General features: G+C 43.7%; 1 protein-coding gene across 1 annotated transcript in view; it reads left to right on the forward strand.

Moving 5' to 3' along the window:
• The first annotated feature begins 10,737 nt into the window (after positions 1 to 10,737).
• Positions 10,738 to 20,485, forward strand: part of OTOA (otoancorin) — a 43,365-nt gene continuing 33,617 nt past the window's right edge. Inside the window, exons 1-4 of the mRNA XM_044304504.1 lie at positions 10,738 to 10,812; positions 11,367 to 11,498; positions 13,342 to 13,577; positions 19,470 to 19,573. Of these exons, the coding sequence (XP_044160439.1) occupies positions 10,738 to 10,812; positions 11,367 to 11,498; positions 13,342 to 13,577; positions 19,470 to 19,573 (547 nt within the window). The remainder of the gene's footprint in view (positions 10,813 to 11,366; positions 11,499 to 13,341; positions 13,578 to 19,469; positions 19,574 to 20,485) is intronic.

A 20,485-nucleotide genomic window follows, 5' to 3' on the forward strand; every position in this document is an offset into this window, starting at 1 on the left:
AAAGCATTTGTGAAGCCACAACACGCACAACCTTGAGGCGGATGGGCTACAACAGCAGAAGACCCCACCGGGTACCACTCATCTCCACTACAAATAGGAAAAAGAGGCTACAATTTGCACGAGCTCACCAAAATTGGAGTGTTGAAGACTGGAAAAATGGTTTCTTGAACATGACAATGAGTTCACTGTACTAAAATGGCCCCCACAGTCACCAGATCTTAACCCAATAGAGCATCTTTGGGATGTGGTGGAACGGGAGCTTCGTGCCCTGGATGTGCATCCCTCAAATCTCCATCAACTGCAAGATGCTATCCTATCAATATGGGCCAACATTTCTAAAGAATGCTATCAGCACCTTGTGGAATCAATGCCACGTAGAATTAAGGCAGTTCTGAAGGCAAAAGGGGGTCTAACACCGTATTAGTATGGTGTTCCTAATAATTCTTTAGGTGAGTGTATATAGATATAGATATGCATATATGCCCCTGTAATTATATGCATTTCTATATATATTATGTGATGTGTGTGTATTATATATATATGTGTGTGTGTATATATATATATATATATATATATATATATGCCCCCAAGTATCTATATAGATATATACTTACATTCTGGTGACCAAGATTTCCCCCGAGCACGGGTGCCCCCAAGCTGTTTAACCCTCCTGTAAGCGCATACCAGCGCACCTGCAGGGGGGGAAATGACACCTAGGTGACTGGACAATTATGTCCAGTTTCGGCCACTTCAAAGGACAGATGATCAATAGAGATCCTCTGCCTTTTGATAGCATCTCCGGCAGTGCCAGAGATGCTTTGTATTAACAAAGGGCTCCCTTGCCGCGTACCTCCGGCGCAGTAATACCCACGCCGGAGACACGTGGTCACTTCACAGGCAGGAGGATCAAAGTACCCCCTGCCTGGAAGCACGCGCCAGCCTACGTGGACTTGCCTGCGAGCACCGCCGGATTTAAGTAGTCCGGCGGCACTGCGCTCTTGAGTTAAGCCGAGCAGTCCCAAGAGAGAATCAACCCCTGCAAGACGAGCAAGAACCCCTGGAAGACGAGCATTAACCCCTGGATGGCTGAGTAACCCTGCCCTATACCACCAACGAATTAACCCCTGCATTACCTTCCCTATTCTATACCACCAACGATAACCCTTTAATCCCTGCTTATTTCCCACGTTGCCCTATAGTTAACCCTTTTCCTGCCACCTATCCCTGACCCTGCAATCCCTACAATATTAACCCCTGCAATACCCCTGTCCTGATTAACCCCTGCAATTCTTGCCCTGCAGATTATTAACCCCTGACCCTGCCACCATATACCCTTGGGTATATTCCCATTGCCCACCTATTGTAATTAACCCCTTGTTACCCCATAGGGACAGTTTATAGCCAGGTGTGGGTGTTGCTAATAGTGTGTGTGCAATGAGCAGGACCGTGGTACGGTAGCCAACTATGCAGTGGGTCAGGATAGATGTATATAAGTCTATGGTTTGTTCGTGACGCCAATTGCAATGTGCGCAGGGTACTGTTTCAGGGCCCTTTAAGATGTAATAACTCACGTACCAGGTGAGGAATGCCAGAGGGGGGTAATGTCTCTGTGTAGTGTCAACGGTGTCTCCTACCTTGGTACGGCTGGACTCCTGGATCCTGGCTTACTTGCAATAAATTGAGTGTTGCTAGTAGGAGTAATTGAGGAACTTGGTAGCAGTAAATGAGATCCAGACTTGTAATATAATTCAAACTTGTCTTTACTGAATGGCAGCCTAAATCCATACGAGTTACAACAATAGTCTTGGGTCCCAGCAGGTATAGGCAATGTATGGCAGGGATCAATATCTCTTCTGCTTCTTATCATATGCCCAGAGAATATGGCAGGTATCTATCTTCTGCTCTGTCTTCTGCTTGGTGTGGGCCTGACTAGCTGAGGAGAAATTTGGCTTCTCCTGGTCTCTGGATATGTACTCACAGCTTGGCTCACAGGGGATGCTTCTTCCTGGAGGCTGGAGATGGCTGCTGTGCTTGTCAAACAGCTGAGGCTGAATGCTCAGGCTGGGAATGTCCTCTGGTCTCAACCGAGACAGGGTCCTGATTAGGGATCCCTATTTTCTGGGAGCTCCTACTAACACAACCTTCCCCAAGCAGGGGTGTCTGGTACACTAAACTGAACTTCCTTTCCTCCCCATGAGGCAGGATGTGGGAACATTCCACACCTCCTCAAAGAGGGGGGAGCCAGACTGGAATGTACTATTCCAGTCCAGATATGCTAAACTGTCTAAATCTATGCTAAACACATTGCTGCCACCTGCTGGTGAACATGAAAATTACAGCAATTACATGAAACATGCCTCGAAAATGCATATGATGACAAGAATGACAATAGTGACCGTATAATTACACTTGACATGTGGTAGCAGGGAAATAGAGTTTGGTAACATACTCCGGGATGTTACATGTGTATCTAAGTGTATGTCTAGATAGATTGTGGGGTGGAATTGAGAGTGGATTGTGTTGTGTTAGTGTAGTTAGGTGTATTTGTATAGTGCTGTGAGTGTATTGCGGTGTGTGTCTATATGTATATATATTTATGTGACCAGTGATATAAATATATATAGATATAGTAGATTTGATAGACTGTAGACTTGTTATTGTTATAAATTTGGTCGCCGCCGTAATAATCCATTGCACGTAGTTCACAGAAAGGTATAGCAACAAGTAGTTTGTATTTATAGTATAAATAGGCGGAGTTATCAATAGACAATTCACGCCTATTTATGAATATTAGTTATTGATATTAACTCAAAATATTAATAATTATTATTCCCTTTTACAGGGGCACATCATTGAACTGAGAGAAGCCTGATGGTCATCTAGACAAATTGCTGGCCATGTAGGCCATTCTGGCCTAGCTGTTAGGAGAACTAACCGGCTCCAGATGGCCTAGACAGACCCCCAGTAGAGAGGATGATTTGATAGACAAGTACGAGCAGCGACCACAGTTTCATTGTTCACCATCCAGACACAGGTGGCACCTTCATTTCATACCTCTCTCTCTGCCTGAACCATTTCCAGGGGCTTAGTAAAAGGAAATTTGGGTGCCATTGTGGCTATTATGTGTCCTGCCATTGACAACGAGCCACTGTCGCCTAACTTGGACTGCTATGCACTGGAACCGTATCATCTTTAGCAGTAATTCCAGGTTCTCTTTGGGATCCTATGATGGTCAGGTTCGAGTATGTAGTCCTCGTGGAGAACGATTCAATCCTGCCTTTGCTGAGATGTGATGACATGTGATGATCTGGGGAGCCATCGCATACGACAGTCGGGCACCCCTAGTAGTGATACGAGGGACACTAATAACAGCTCAGTGATATGTGCAGGACATCCTGTGGCCACATGTTCCTCTCATGGCAAGGCCTCCGACTGGCATTTATTCAGCAGGATAACGCTCACCCACACATAGAATAGGTATTGCCAATCAAGCATTTATGGCACCGGCCAGGGTTGCCAAAAATTTCTGGATAATCTGTAAAAATAGGCCACTCGTTTCCTGTGTCTGAAAATAATCTTTTTGAGGCTGGTGGTACTTGACTAGATTATTTTGGTGGTAATTTTCATAATTTTTCAGTAAATTGAGCTATAGAACGGTATTACTTATAATCAACATCATTCATTATGGTTTTCCAGTTTGTCCGTAAAAAACATTCAATATCTGTGATTTTGGGATAAGTTGTCCAGTTAAAAGAAAGACTCTGGTTGGCAACCCTGGGACCAGCTAGAACGCCAGCTTCAGTGAGTGAGCAGGATCTACAGGCCCAGTTGTAACACCTGTACCTTATATCATCTTGTATCCAGGCTACAAGCAGCCCAACAAATCATTATCATTTACATCAGGGATACCCAACCTGCGGCCCTCCAGCTGTTGCAAAACTACAACTCCCAGCATGCCCGGACAGCCTACAGATATAAGGGCATGTTGGGAGTTGTAGTTTTGCAACAGCCGGAGGGCCGCAGGTTGGGCATCCCTGATTTACATGTATCATCATTACATTCAAACATAGAAAGCTTCATTGGTGCGATTTTTTTTGTCAATGAGCGTAGTTGGATCTTTTTGGGGTAATCTGATGTCTACGTTGCCCTCTAATTATTTTCCCTTAGTTTTGCCCAAAAATTTATTTTGATCCAGTACAGGGGAAAAGAAAAACCTTCAATGAAGCCTTGAAACACCTGAACACAAACCCCGGTAGCAGAAAAATAATTTTAAAATATACAAGGATCCAACAATGCTAGAAAATAAATCGATGCAGAAACATCTAACAAGAGGAACAGGGACCTTTGTGGGCTCAAGGTATCGCTGCAGCCACAATAACACCTGTGTCATCCGATTTCACGGTCAGACTGTAATCAGATCTGGGGTTGTATTGTGAACATAACTCCCCCGGCCCATATTACGATCCCACTGCTGACGGCACTGACCTTATTATACAGAGAGCGGAGGTTTTCTGCTGCTATAGAGCCTCCAATCTGTTGGGCTAACACTTCTCTGCGGCTGGGAAGACTACGAGCTGAGGTTAGTATCTATACATTCATTTATCTATTGGATTGTATCTACCATTATAGTATATATGCCACCTGATGCAACATAATGTCACTGAGGACTTGTTAACTTACATCCATTGCATGTGGCATCCGAATAGCGTTACTTTGTACTGATGCTCAGAGTTAAAGGGGTTTTTCCAGGCTTTTAATAAATGATGACCTATCCTCAGTCATCAATATCAAATCAGTGGGGGTTCGACACCCGGGACCCCTGCCTATCAGATGTATGAAGGGAAGGGATGCGAAGTGCCGTCTCCCTTCACTCTTCCTGTCTCTTCTCTCTTCAGTCTGTTTCCAGAGTATTACTTCTCAGTCTCCTCAGCTGACGGCTCATGTGAAGCCTTATCTCTGATCTCCTGACCTCATAAACATTCATTATAGCTAAACTCTTATCAGACTGATAAGAATGTGGCTTAAATGAGTGTTCAGGTCAGGATATCAGAGATAAGGCTTCACATGAGCCATCAGCGGACGGGACTTAGAAGTGATACTCTGCAAACAGGCGGATTTGTATCTGACAAATGGCTAAAAAAAAAATAATAAAGACCAAATGAAAAATTAGTTTTAGCCCAAAGTGAGTAAAATGCAATTATACAAAAATTGCCCCAAAGGTGTCCATAATTTATATTTGCTGATTACAGTACTTTATTGGGGTTTGGAGATGACAGAGTCTCTTTTATATTTATTTCATACCTAAAATCTGACTGTCTCATATAGAATATTCAGTGATATTCTTTACAGCCCATACTGTAGAATTGATTATATCTATGACTTACTATTATGCTGCCAGAGCCAAACACTTTCCATCGTTTTTAGTTACAACCCAACCATATAAAATATAACATCTACTTAGAATTCAGAGAGTTCCTCTCTTCTGTTTTATAAATCCTTTGATAAGAAGATTTGTAGAATCTTCAGTCTTATGACGTCTTCAAATTTCTGAGCTCTTCCCAATGTAAAGAATGAGACCTTGAAATAACGAGGAACAACAAAGTGCTGTCAACGTGTAGGTTTGATGTCCTGCTCAAAGAGATCTGACAAGTTGTGATAAGATGTGATGAACAGAGCAAGTACTGGAGCAGTAATATTGTGGGTGAAGAGTAAAGCAGGAACAGAGCGGAATCTGCCCAGAATTGTGGTTTCATACAATTTAATTATACGAATTGGGATTTTTATATAAACTGCCGGAAATCTGAGAAAAAAAACTGGAAAACATAATGCGATTGAGCTGAGACTGACAAAGTATAAACTGCTAGTGGTGCTTGGTCAATGATCACACACAGCAGCATGATGAGGCAGAATCACATTAATACTGGGTGGCATCTCCCCTTGCTGAGATACAGGCAGCCACTCTGGCATGGTGACGGTCATACAGATGGATATCCTCCTGTAGTATCTGATTCCAAGGTTTTTCAATTTGGAACCATAGTTCAACAAAGGTGGTTGTTGGCTGCTGTGCATGGAAAATCTGTCGGAGACATTCCCGATGAGGGATCTAGCGATGGAGCTGGCCAGAGGAGCTGTTGGATACCCTGAAGAGCACATTGTGTAGAGCAGACATTATCTTGGTAGAATACTACATCTCCTCGGTCACAAAAGGCAGTAAAACTGGTTCCACAAAGTCCTGGACATACTGAAGGCCGGTCAATGTTACCTCCACAAATTTCAGATGGGAACGGCGATGGAAGCTAATAGCTCCCCACACCATAACACCTGGTGTTGATCTTGTGTGTCTCCACTCTATGCATGGTGGAGGTAGGTGCTCCACAGCCCTCCTTCAAACTCTGATGGGGCGACCAGAGCACCAAGGTACAACCTGCTTTGATGGCTGCACCATTCGTACACCGCGCCACCATTAATAAGTCTCATAGTTGACAGCTCTTCTGTAAACATCTACAAATATACCTGACCAGCAGGAAAGTCCCAAACGGCTAATATGATGTCCAACAGTTCAAGGGTGCATCCCGTCAAAGGGAACAGGTACAGCAGAAGAAAATGACAAGGAACCTCCATGTAGAGGGAGCTGGATTTGGCGGTGTTCCTGAGGTATTCAATGAGTACAATGGATATATTGTATTACCCTGTTTTGCGCTGAGAAGATTTGATTTCTTCACGTGTCACATGGTGCGGTGTATTCCCAAGCGGTCCAGCAAACAAGGAGAGCTGTGTTTCCAGACAAGTCAGGTGCGACAGATAAAGTTCAGTAAAGAAATTAACTTAGCATTTTTTTTCTTATACCATATACAAAAAAGGAATCAGCCCTTGTCATGCACATTCTCTGTAGCGCTAGTCGGATTTTCTTTTCTTAAAGGGAATGTCCATATTTGAACACCATTTATAGATTTTGTTATTTAACTGCGTTCTAAATTGTTTGCAGAATTATTTTATAATGTCTTAATAGCGGTCAGTCTCACAGGAGTGAATAGAGAAGTAACTGACTTCCTGTGCTGTGCCTGTTGATTAAAATGCTGGTCACATGACACAGCTGAGCATCAGAAGGGAGGGGATACCTACAGTCACTGGTAAGAAGATTACCTACACTACAGTTGACATCATGTACCTTTCTAACACGTCAGATAATAAAAAATGTTGTGGGAGTGCTTGTTTAAATTTCCTGCAAGGCTGGACAACCCCTTTAACACTATAGCTGTGGGGAGGGATGCAGCGTTTTTGAATCTATGTAAGGCCTCTTTCACATGTCAGTAAATCACAGAAATGTGCTTTCCATGGTCTTCACGGACCACTCACGTGACCATTGACTTTAATGTGTGTTTTCCACACCATGGAAGCACGCCCTATTTTTGTCCATGATTACAGATCCCTGAGACATATTATAGTCTATGGGTCAATGAAAATCATGTACACAACACAAACACCATCCGTGTTTGGTCTGTGGTTTTCACGGATTATTGCTAAAAGATGCTCTGGAAACCAATTTTCTGCCTAGCAATGTCAATGGAATACAGATGACACACCAAGGGCAGAAATCAATGTTTTCAGAGTCGGGTCACACATAGCTTTTGCTGGCAATTTTTTCTGCACTTTTGCAGGTTTTTTTTAGTGTTTTTGGCGCCTTTTTTTGAGCGTTATTTGCAGAAAAAACACCAGCTCCACATGTTAACTGAAGGTTTATGGGAAATGAGAAAGACAGGACACAGAAGTGTTTTTTTTGCTATTGAAGTTTTTGTCATTTTTTTAGGCTAAATTCACTTGACTGTCTCTATTTTGCAGTCTGAAAATCGGATCCGCTAAATACGGATGCTGTCAGTGTGCATCCCACACTTTTTTCGCGGGCCCCATTGTAAAAAGGCTAATTCTTGTCCGCAAAACATTGGACATGTTATATAATTTGCACCACGGCCGCATGGATGCGGGCAGCACACAGATCACATCTGTGTGCTGTGCACATTGATTGCAGCCTTGTAGAAATGAATGAGTCCGAGTGGGATCCACAAAAAATGCGATAGGAAGCGGACTGAAAATACAGTCGTGGGAATGTAGTATATTTGCAAGGACATCTATTATGTTGCTCTGCTCTTTTTATTTTTTGTAGGATGCACATTGGAATGAAGCTTTGCTTGCTCATGGCGATCTATAGTCAGGAAAGCATGGTAGCCTCACAGAGTCCTTCATTTTCAGGTACCTAAGGAAATTTACTATCAGTTGGTACCTAAGGAAATTTACTATCAGTTGGTACCTGAGGAAATTTACTATCAGTTGGTACCTAAGGAAATTTACTATCAGTTGGTACCTAAGGAAATTTATTATCAGTTGTCCACTTTTCCACTTTTCCACTTCTGTTGCTCGTAATTTAGGTCTAGACTTTTCATTAATTGCATATCTATGGTAGCAATAAGGTACAATGGATGACACAAGGTTAATGCAGATAATTCTTACTGTTGCTCATTAGATGCCATAGCAAGTGGCATGGCTATATCTCTGTGATCTATAGTTTTACCAGGCCACACAGTGTCAAATCTACTCCTGGTGTATCACATCTTTTTGTGACATTATATTTGTCTTCTCTTTTACAGATTTGCCAGAACAACTGATTAGAGGACTGGTCAGTACGGTTTATTACATTTCTGGCCTTGTTTTAAAGGACGGTCGCTGGTATAACACAAGTTTTGTGAAATCATTTATTTCTTTATTTTGCAGAATGAATTAATATCTGGGAAGTATTTAAATGGTAATCTGATTCTAGCAGCATTATACACATTTTTCTAATTTATGTTAAAAATTCTGCTTGCATTGTCAGATTTTCAGAACCCCCTCCCCTCCCGAGATCCACACATGCACAGGAACTGGAAAGACACAGCAAAATTGCATACTAAGGCCTCTTTCACATATCAGTGAATCACAGACATGTGCAGTCCCTGGGGCATCTGTCAGCAGATTTGTACCTGTTACATGTGCGCTTGGCAGCTGAAGGCATCTGTGTTGGTCCCATTTTCATATGTGTGCCCGCATTGCTGAGAAAAATTATGTTTTAATATATGCAAATTAGCTTCTAGGAGCAACGGGGGCTTTACCGTTACACCTAGAGGCTCTGCTCTCTCTGCACTTTGATTGACAAGGCCAGGTCGGTGTGATGATGTTTTCACTGCCTGGCCCTGTCAAAGTGGAGAGAGTGTGGCTGTTGCAGAGAGAACAGCACATTATAGTCTGTCGGTCTGTAAAAAACACGGACTCAACATGACTGGTGGCCTCCGTGTTTGGTCTGTGGTTTTCATGGATCGTTGCTGGAAGATGCTCTTGAAAACTATATTTTAAGCCAAGCAGTGTCCGTGAAACACAAATGACACATGGACTGAAAATCACGGAAACATGGACCAAATGGACAACAGGCAGTGTCATGGATGAAACACGGACCATACTATCATGGACATAACATGGACACGGATGTGTGAATGAGGCCTAACATGCAACTATGCCATGATTGTAGCTTCACTTCACCACACAAGATACAACAGACAGAACATGCTACGACATGATAAAAGGTCCTTGAAAGAGTGTGATTTCATGAATGGTATTTTTGCTTGCAGTTTTTCTAGCTGTTTGCTTTTATTTGTAATGTTTGTGGCTTTTTTTCTTCACTTTTGGAGATTTTTTTTTTCTTCCTTTTTTTAAATGCAGCATGCTCTAGATGTTGCATTTTTTCAGGCACTTCACCACATAGGACTGTAAAAAAATTCTGGAAAATGAAGCTGCAAATTGTCTGAATAAAAAAAAAACACCAAAATAAAACTTGTGCAAGATAAATGACAGTCACAGCATTTTTTTAGCGAGTCAAAAAGAAGTCACAAAAAAACTGTGTGTGAAGGATTCCTAATGTTTCTGAATTTTTATATATCCCATGCATATACTGTACAACTGTTGTCCTGTGACTGTATTATTTGCTGGCTAAAAAATTTGAAGGGAAAAACGAAACACAAAAATAAAAGGCTGTATGGTGACGCGTCAGGGGCTCTTTGTGCAGACATGCCCAGCTCCATTAGGGTGCCACAGATTAGTCTCCTCTAGGCATATAGAGGTATAATTAAGGACCAATGCCCCTCTATGGATGCCCTATTACAGCCCTAAAACCCTTTGTAACATAACGTGAATTCAAAAGATTTGAGAATTAATAAACTTACACAGGCTAAGTGAATAAATATATTTACTAAGTGTGAATAAATATACGATAAAACAGAAAAATCACATACAGAATAGTAAAAAGTAAACCCCATATTGCCAGTGATGGACGACACACCAGGGTATACAAGAGATAGGACAAATCAATACTTCAATGCAGTGCTCTGAATAAATGTGTGTTACAGATTTTAAACTTAAACTGACCCAATGTCCACGTGAAGTTTCCCAGTATAACCTTGAGTGGTGATTTTTGTTAGATAACGCCTCATCTGGCTGGTGCTTTATGTCGTCACAGAAGTAAAGATACTCTGTTTTTTCCAGGTCTCCTTGAGATCATACAGTTTCAAAGGTAATTTGAACATTGTTACCTCAAACAGAGAAGACTTGTCACGTGATGACATCTAGGTTGCCATCTTCAAATTAGGGTGCATGTATGGTCAGTGCCGAGACAGTGTCATCCAATTTGATATCATTTTACTTTGTAGTTTGAACAAAATGACTCCAGATTTAGAAGAGAAAATTCTGCACTACCTCTCCACTCCAAATCCTTCTTATATATTCAGCCTCCAGGTAAAAAAAACACATTATTTTTGTAAAATTAAAAGCATTGGCCCATCTGGGACATTCATGCCAGATGGCTAGGATATTCCATTAATGTCAGATAGGTGCTGGTCCCACCTCTGGGACCTGCTGCAGTCTCCAGAACAGGGCCCCCAAAGTAAAGGAGAGCACGCCGTGCAAAAGCAGCTTGCTCTCCATTCGTCTATTTTTGGAAGCCCCACAGCAGTCAATGGACAGTATACTGCTCAAGCGCAGCCAGCCTCTCTGTTCACTGCTATGGGACTGCTGGGAATAGTGGGGCCAGCACTCGTCTATTTTCGGAACTCCCATAGTGGTGAACAGAGGCTGATCCTGCATGTGTGGCTTCTGTTCACTTCAGGGGTTACGTTCTAGAGAAAGAAGCAGGACCCAGATGATATGCCATCAATGTCACAGATTGGAATGCCCCTTTAAACCAATTATATCACAAATAATTATGAAATTATCCCTAGTTTTATTGTTACCATTTTATACATGATCCCTATTGTAGGGAGTGCTAAGCTTTTAACCTTTGTTTTTCTAAGATATCAGTGAAAAGATACCTGTCGGATATTGGTGACGACCCAGAGTTTGTGTTGTCTGAATTAGAACGACTTGATCATCAGTTATTTGCAAGAGCCATGGAGTATCTTTTCAGCGGGAAGAAGGAAAATTTTGTAAGTTATGGTGTTAGGCGCCTTGCTTGACCAATGGGTATGAATACCCACAATCAGTTATTTGTGAGTCAACCCATAAGAAACAGACCCTAGTAGAAAGTGGAAGATCCAAATGGGGTTGTCTTCTACTGGACCTTCTTGGCCAAATAAAGTATCCCCTGGTATTCTTGCTTTGTTCTAAGTGGAAAATTATTGTTCGATACATTTTGACCACTAGAATATCCATTGTTTTGGAGATAGCATGGGGGGGGGGGTATAAAATGAGACCCTCACATCACTAGAGTCTCGAGGCTGCAGCATTCATGGATCCTCATCTTCTAACATTTCTCAATTATATTAGAAAAAAGTCAACATAGACTTTATAGTGGTTGTCCTCTTTGGTCTATCACCTGACAATAAGCTGATCAAAGTCCCTGTTCTGTGACCCGAATTGATTTGCTGTAATCTAAGGCCCCTTTCACACGAGCGAGTATCAATCCGGACTTATTCATTTCAATGGGGCTGTGTACATGAGCCTTGGTTTTCACGCATCACTTGTGCATTGCATGAAAATCGCAGCGTGTTCTATATTCTGGCCCCATAGAAGTGAATGGGGCTGTGTGACAAGCGAGTGCGGATGCGATGCGTTTTTCACTGATGGTTGCTAAGAGATGTTGTTTGTAAACATTCCGTTTTTTATCACGCGCGTGCAAAACGCATTAAATCGCATTGACCCGCGTGATAAAAACTGAACGCGATCGCAGACAAAACTGAACAGATCAGCAACGCATCCGGACCTAATCCGCTCACGGTCGTCCGCAAGGGGCCTAAGGAGGAACTCCGCAGCAAGTGTTCAATAGCCCTGAAGAGCCACAACAGGAGAAAAGAATCAGTGCACGTTTTCTTAAAGAGGACCTTTCACCGATTATTACACTGTGAACTAAGAATACAGACATGTAGAGCGGCGCCTGGGGATCTCACTGCACTTACTATTATCCCTGAGCGCCGCTCAGTTCTCCCGCTATGCCCTCCAGTATCTCCGCTCAGTTATAGTAGGCGGAGATTTCAGTCACTAAGTTATGGTAGGCGGAGTCTGCCCTTGTTCTTCTGTAGCGCTGGCCAATCGCATTGCAGAGCTCACAGCCTGGGAGAAAATAACCTTCGATTGGCCAGCGCTAGAGCAGACCAAGGGAAGACTCCGCCTACTATAACTTAGTGACTGAAATCTCCGCCTACTATAACTTAGTGAGCGGAGATACCGGAGGGCATAGCGGGAGAACGGAGCGGCGCCCGGGGATAATAGTAAGTGCAGTGAGATCCCCGGGCGCCGCTCTCCATGTCTGTATTCTTAGTTCACAGTGTCATAATCGGTGAAAGGTCCTCTTTAAGTCCAACATAGTGAGAGGTGCTTTGGGTCATAATAAATCCAAATTTTGTAACTGGGTTTTTCCAAAAAACTGTTTTATGGGTACGTCCCATATTTGGGATGTAATTTTTATTTTTTACAGAAAAAATATCTACAGCGGAAAAATCTATACGAATTCCATAAAGATGTGCAGCAAATTTTTGCTGTGCATTTCACCCATTTCAAAGGGTGAAATTTGTGTTGGAAATCAACAGCATAAATCCACGTGGATTGTTTTTTCTGCAGCACGTGGATGAAATTTCATAAAATCCCATTCACTTTACTGGTACTGTATACACGGCATATTATCTACCCATGAAACTGCGGCAGAAAATCTGCTGCGTATCTGTCCTATGTGAACATACCCTTAGGCATCCTGTCACAGGAAAAAGTTGTAGGTTTTTTGTTTTTTTTTTGCCCTTTTTTAACTACATCTTTTTAATTATGTCTTATGCCAAGGGAATGGCTGGAATAGATGTGGACTTTGAGACCATACGGGATGAAATCTTCCAATCCCCGGTAGGAAATCGCACTTTATTCAACATCACCCTCCAGAAATGCCTTCCGGCAATGTACTCAGGTGAATGCGTGAAAGCACTGGGTCAGGTCACACGTATGTATGGCGGGACTTACCTGCAAAGTGACGTGATAGCCAGATTGCCAACTGAGATACCAGATGACCCATTCAGAAACCTGTAAGTATAATCCTGTTCAGACATAATATTATTTTCTCCCATCATGTACCCAGAGGACGTCGTAAAGGGGTTATCCAGGAGTATAACATTGATGACTTATCCTTGGGATAGGTAATCAATGTCTGATCGGTGGGGTCTGACACCCCTGCTGATCACCTGTTTGTACAGGACGTGGAGCTCCGGCAGGGGGTGCCGGGAGTTGGAGCCCCACCAATCCCCATCCTCAGGACAGGTCATCAATATTGTTCTCCCAGATAACCGCTTCAAAGGGGGTCGTGTCACAAAGCATATTCTACATTTCTCAAACCATCACCTGGATCTGAATACGTTTGTAATTGCATGTTATTAAACATTTAGTATAGCCACCGAGCTATTCAATAAAATGTATCTGTATAATAGCACCACCTGCTGTTTGTTCTTTTCATTATTTTTTTGTCCGTCTCGCTGAGCTGGTCGAGCATGCTCAGTTTACATTTTCAACTGCCACCAGCCATATGTACTGTTAGAAGCTGTGGCAGCTACAGGGAGAGAGCTGCAGCAGAAAGGACATGCCCTCTGAGTTGGCGGGTTGAAGATAATCTAGAAAAGCAATCAGAGTAGTGAAAGTGGAGATCTCTGGATCCATGTGTGGTATAGGGCTGGTTCTAGCTGTGTTAGAAATAGAAAGGTATTGTCATGTACTGTATTTATTTTTGAAGTTATATAGGGCTACTTTATTTCACCAATGGGGCTCACAAGCTAAGGTCCCTATCAGTATGTCTTTGGAGTGTGGGAGGAAACCGGAGAACCTGGAGGAAACCCGCACAAACACGGGGAGAACATACAATCTCTATGCAGATGTTGTCCTTGGTTGGATTAGAACCTAAGACACCAGTGCTAACCACTGAGCCACCATGCTGATTTTCATTTTTTACATCAATCGTGGCATAACCCTTTTAAGGAGGCCATACACACGCTCGTTCATCTGAGTCATCTTAACCACCTCCGGACCGCCTAACGCACATGTGCGTTCCGGAGGTGGCAGGCTGGCGCACAGTCACGCATCGGCGCGTCATCTCGCGAGACGCGAGATTTCCTGTGAACGCGCGCACACAGGCGCGCGCGCTCACAGGAACGGAAGGTAAGCGAGTGGATCTCCAGCCTGCCAGCGGCGATCGTTCGCTGGCAGGCTGGAGATCCGTATTTTTTAACCCCTAACAGGTATATTAGACGCTGTTTTCATAACAGCGTCTAATATACCTCCTACCTGGTCCTCTGGTGGTCCCTTTTGTTAGGATCGACCACCAGAGGACTCAGGTAGGTCAGTACAGTCCCACCAAACACTACACTACACTACACCCCCCCCCCCCCCGTCACTTATTAACCCCTTATAAACCCCTGATCACCCATGATCACCCCATATAAACTCCCTGATCACCCCCCTGTCATTGATCACCGCCCTGTCATTGATCACCCCCCTGTCAGGCTCCGTTCAGACGTCCGTATGATTTTTACGGATCCACGGATACATGGATCGGATCCGCAAAAAGCATACGGACGTCTGAATGGAGCCTTACAGGGGGGTGATCAATGACAGGCGGGTGATCACCCATATACACTCCCTGATCACCCCCTGTCATTGATCACCCCCATGTCATTGATCACCCCCCTGTAAGGCTCCATTCAGACGTCCGCATGATTTTTACGGATCCGATCCATGTATCCATGGATCCGTAAAAATCATGCGGACGTCTGAATGGAGCCTTACAGGGGGGGTGATCAGTGACAGGGGGGTGATCACCCTGATCATCCCCTGTCATTGATAAGCCCCCTGTAAGGCTCCATTCAGACGTCCGCATGCGTTTTGTGGATCCGATCCATGTATCCATGGATCCGTAAAAAATCATGCGGACGTCTGAATGGAGCCTTACAGGGGGGGTGATCAGTGACAGGGGGGTGATCACCCTGATTACCCTGATCACCCCCTGTCATTGATAACCCCCCTGTAAGGCTCCATTCAGACGTCCGCATGCGTTCTGTGGATCCGATCCATGTATCCATGGATCCGTAAAAAATCATGCGGACGTCTGAATGGAGCCTTACAGGGGGGGTGATCAGTGACAGGGGGGTGATCACCCTGATTACCCTGATCACCCCCTGTCATTGATAACCCCCCTGTAAGGCTCCATTCAGACGTCCGCATGCGTTCTGTGGATCCGATCCATGTATCCATGGATCCGTAAAAAATCATGCGGATGTCTGAATGGAGCCTTACAGGGGGGGTGATCAGTGACAGGGGGGTGATCACCCTGATTACCCTGATCACCCCCTGTCATTGATAACCCCCCTGTAAGGCTCCATTCAGACGTCCGCATGCGTTCTGTGGATCCGATCCATGTATCCATGGATCCGTAAAAAATCATGCGGATGTCTGAATGGAGCCTTACAGGGGGGGTGATCAGTGACAGGGGGGTGATCACCCTGATTACCCTGATCACCCCCTGTCATTGATAACCCCCCTGTAAGGCTCCATTCAGACGTCCGCATGCGTTCTGTGGATCCGATCCATGTATCCATGGATCCGTAAAAAATCATGCGGATGTCTGAATGGAGCCTTACAGGGGGGGTGATCAGTGACAGGGGGGTGATCACCCTGATTACCCTGATCACCCCCTGTCATTGATAACCCCCCTGTAAGGCTCCATTCAGACGTCCGCATGCGTTCTGTGGATCCGATCCATGTATCCATGGATCCGTAAAAAATCATGCGGATTTCTGAATGGAGCCTTACAGGGGGGGTGATCAGTGACAGGGGGGTGATCACCCTGATTACCCTGATCACCCCCTGTCATTGATAACCCCCCTGTAAGGCTCCATTCAGACGTCCGCATGCGTTCTGTGGATCCGATCCATGTATCCATGGATCCGTAAAAAATCATGCGGATTTCTGAATGGAGCCTTACAGGGGGGGTGATCAGTGACAGGGGGGTGATCACCCTGATTACCCTGATCACCCCCTGTCATTGATAACCCCCCTGTAAGGCTCCATTCAGACGTCCGCATGCGTTCTGTGGATCCGATCCATGGATCCGTAAAAAATCATGCGGATGTCTGAATGGAGCCTTACAGGGGGGGTGATCAGTGACAGGGGGGTGATCAGGGAGTCTATATGGGTGATCACCCCCCTGTCATTGATCACCCCCCCTGTCATTGATCACCCCCCCCCCCCCCCCCCTGGTAAGGCTCCATTCAGACATTTTTTTTGGCACAAGTTAGCGGAAATTTTTTGTTTGTTTTTGTTTTTTCTTACTAAGTCTCATATTCCACTAACTTGTGTCAAAAAATTAAATCTCACATGAACTCACCATACCCCTCACGGAATCCAAATGCGTAAACATTTTTAGACATTTATATTCCAGACTTCTTCTCACGCTTTAGGGCCCCTAAAAAGCCAGGGCAGTATAAATACCCCACATGTGACCCCATTTCGGAAAGAAGACACCCCAAGGTATTCCGTGAGGGGCATATTGAGTCCATGAAAGATTGAAATTTTTGTCCTAAGTTAGCGGAAAGGGAGACTTTGTGAGAAAAAAACAAAAAAAAAATCAATATCCGCTAACTTATGCAAAAAAAAAAAAATTCTAGGAACTCGCCAGGCCCCTCATTGGATACCTTGGGGGGTCTTCTTTCCAAAGTGGGGTCACATGTGGGGTATTTATACTGCCCTGGCTTTTTAGGGGCCCGAAAGTGTGAGAAGAAGTCTGGGATCCAAATGTCTAAAAATGCCCTCCTAAAAGGAATTTGGGCCCCTTTGCGCATCTAGGCTGCAAAAAAGTGTCACACATCTGGTATCGCCGTACTCAGGAGAAGTTGGGCAATGTGTTTTGGGGTGTCATTTTACATATACCCATGCTGGGTGAGAAAAATATCTTGGTCAAATGCCAACTTTGTATAAAAAAATGGGAAAAGTTGTCTTTTGCCAAGATATTTCTCTCACCCAGCATGGGTATATGTAAGTACGGCGATACCAGATGTGTGACACTTTTTTGATGCCAAGGTGGGCAAAGGGGCACATATTCCAAAGTGCACCTTTCGGATTTCACCGGTCATTTTTTACAGATTTTGATTGCAAAGTACTTCTCACACATATGGGCCCCTAAATTGCCAGGGCAGTATAACTACCCCACAAGTGACCCCATTTTGGAAAGAAGACACCCCAAGGTATTCCGTGAGGGGCATGGCGAGTTCCTAGAATTTTTTATTTTTTGTCGCAAGTTAGTGGAATATGAGACTTTGTAAGGAAAAAAGAGAAAAAAATAAAAATCATCATTTTCCGCTAACTTGTGACAAAAAATAAAAAATTCTATGAACTCACTATGCCCATCAGCGAATACCTTGGGGTGTCTTCTTTCCAAAATGGGGTCACTTGTGGGGTAGTTATACTGCCCTGGCAATTTAGGGGCCCAAATGTGTGAGAAGTACCTTGCAATCAAAATCTGTAAAAAATGGCCTGCAAAATCCGAAAGGTGCACTTTGGAATATGCGCCCCTTTGCCCACCTTGGCAGCAAAAAAGTGTCACACATCTGGTATCGCCGTACTCAGGAGAAGTTGGGGAATGTGATTTGGGGTGTCATTTTACATATAACCATGCTGGATGAGAGAAATATCTTGGCAAAAGACAACTTTTCCTATTTTTTTATACAAAGTTGGCATTTGACCAAGATATTTTTCTCACCCAGCATGGGTATATGTAAAATGACACCCCAAAACACATTTCCCAACTTCTCCTGAGTACGGCGATACCAGATGTGTCACACTTTTTTGCTGCCAAGGTGGGCAAAGGGGCGCATATTCCAAAGTGCACCTTTTGGATTTCACCGGTCATTTTTTACACATTTTGATTGCAAAGTTCTTCTCACACATTTGGGCCCCTAAATTGCCAGGGCAGTATAACTACCCCACAAGTGACCCCATTTTGGAAAGAAGACACCCCAAGGTATTCTGTGAGGGGCATGGTGAGTTCCTAGAATTTTTTATTTTTTGTCGCAAGTTAGTGGAATATGAGACTTTGTAAGAAAAAAATAAAATAAAAAATCATCATCATTTTCCGCTAACTTGTGACAAAAAATAAAAAGTTCTATGAACTCACTATGCCCATCAGCGAATACCTTAGGGTGTCTACTTTCCGAAATGGGGTCATTTGTGGGGTTTTTCTACTGTTTGGGCATTGTAGAACCTCAGGAAACATGACAGGTGCTCAGAAAGTCAGAGCTGTTTCAAAAAGCGGAAATTCACATTTTTGTACCATAGTTTGTAAATGCTATAACTTTTACCCAAACCATTTTTTTTTTGCCCAAACATTTTTTTTTTATCAAAGACATGTAGAACAATAAATTTGGCGAAAAATTTATATATGGATGTCGTTTTTTTTGCAAAATTTTACAGCTGAAAGTGAAAAATTTCATTTTTTTGCAAAAAAATCGTTACATTTTGATTAATAACAAAAAAAGTAAAAATGCCAGCAGCAATGAAATACCACCAAATGAAAGCTCTATTAGTGAGAAGAAAAGGAGGTAAAATTCATTTGGGTGGTAAGTTGCATGACCGAGCGATAAACGGTGAAAGGAGTGTAGTGCCGAAGTGTAAAAAGTGCTCTGGTCATGAAGGGGGTTTCACCTAGCGGGGCTGAAGTGGTTAAACAACCATACTCGGCTTCGAAGAGCATGCAAGCTCATTTTAATATGGCAGACCCACCCTTCCTCACCACGTCTATCTATCTGTTGTTGTTGTTGTTTTTTTATCTGACTATTGCATTGAGTCAAATGTCTGCATATAAGAAATACCATATAATTGTCAAGAGCTGCGGAGAAGGAAATGGTAACGGACGGTAATTCACCCTTCTCCTTTTGTAGATCATCTGTATTTAGGGACCTGTATGATAAGCTAAAGGCCCGTGACCGGAGAGCTCTATATGAATGGATGACTCAAGTTCTGCAGGAATCCTATGCAGTCCGCGGTAAGTCCTATTGTATGACTAATGTCACAGACAAGAGCATGTGCGTTCGACAGCCTCCAGCCAGCATGGCCGACAATGAGCTGGTAATTAGATAGTCTGTGAATAAGGAGCCAAAATCAGCGGAGCGAGTCATGTTGGAGATTTAGGGCGCATAAGAAAGAGAATCTCAGGACAAGCGTATTCTGCGTACAATGTGCAATACATGACCGGGAGGATGCAGTTACATCAGATGGGAAGGAGGGACACATCCTCCGGCTTTTCTATTTTGTGTCCCCTTGGCTGGGGCAATGGTCTAAAACAAAGACAGTGATGGGACCGGGAGTGCTCCATTGTAACTTAAAAAATCTGCGCCTCCTAAGCAAGATGTACCTTATTATTTTGTATCAACAAATGTTACTTCAGACTGAATCATTTTTGCTACCTGGCTCCGATTAGTTTCTAAGGCTACTTTCACACGAGCGGCAGGACAGATCCGACATGCTGTTCACCCTGTCGGATCCGTCCTGCCGCCGGACCGCCGCTCCATCTCCATTGACTATAATGGGGACAGGGGCGGAGCTCCGGCACAGCATGGCAGTACACGGCGAAAGGCCGCTGGACTAAAGGTACTGCATGTCTGACTTTTTAGTCCGGCGGCCTCTCGCTGTGCACTGCCGTGCTGCGCCGCAGCTCCGCCCCCATTATAGTCAATGGAGACGGAGCGGCGGCACGGCAGGACGGATCCGACAGGGTAAACAGCCTGTCGGATCCGTCCTGCTGCTAGTGTGAAAGTACCCTAATATAGGATGAAAACTGGGATTCCTGTCAGTAATTTACTTTATCACTGAGGATTTGTAGAGGTTTAGCAATTATTTATTTCTGCAATAATCAGTATTTATTATACTCACTTATATAGCACTGAAATTAGCATCA

This window comes from Bufo gargarizans, chromosome 8 (genome assembly GCF_014858855.1).
Source record: "Bufo gargarizans isolate SCDJY-AF-19 chromosome 8, ASM1485885v1, whole genome shotgun sequence".
Classification (NCBI taxonomy): domain Eukaryota; kingdom Metazoa; phylum Chordata; class Amphibia; order Anura; family Bufonidae; genus Bufo; species Bufo gargarizans.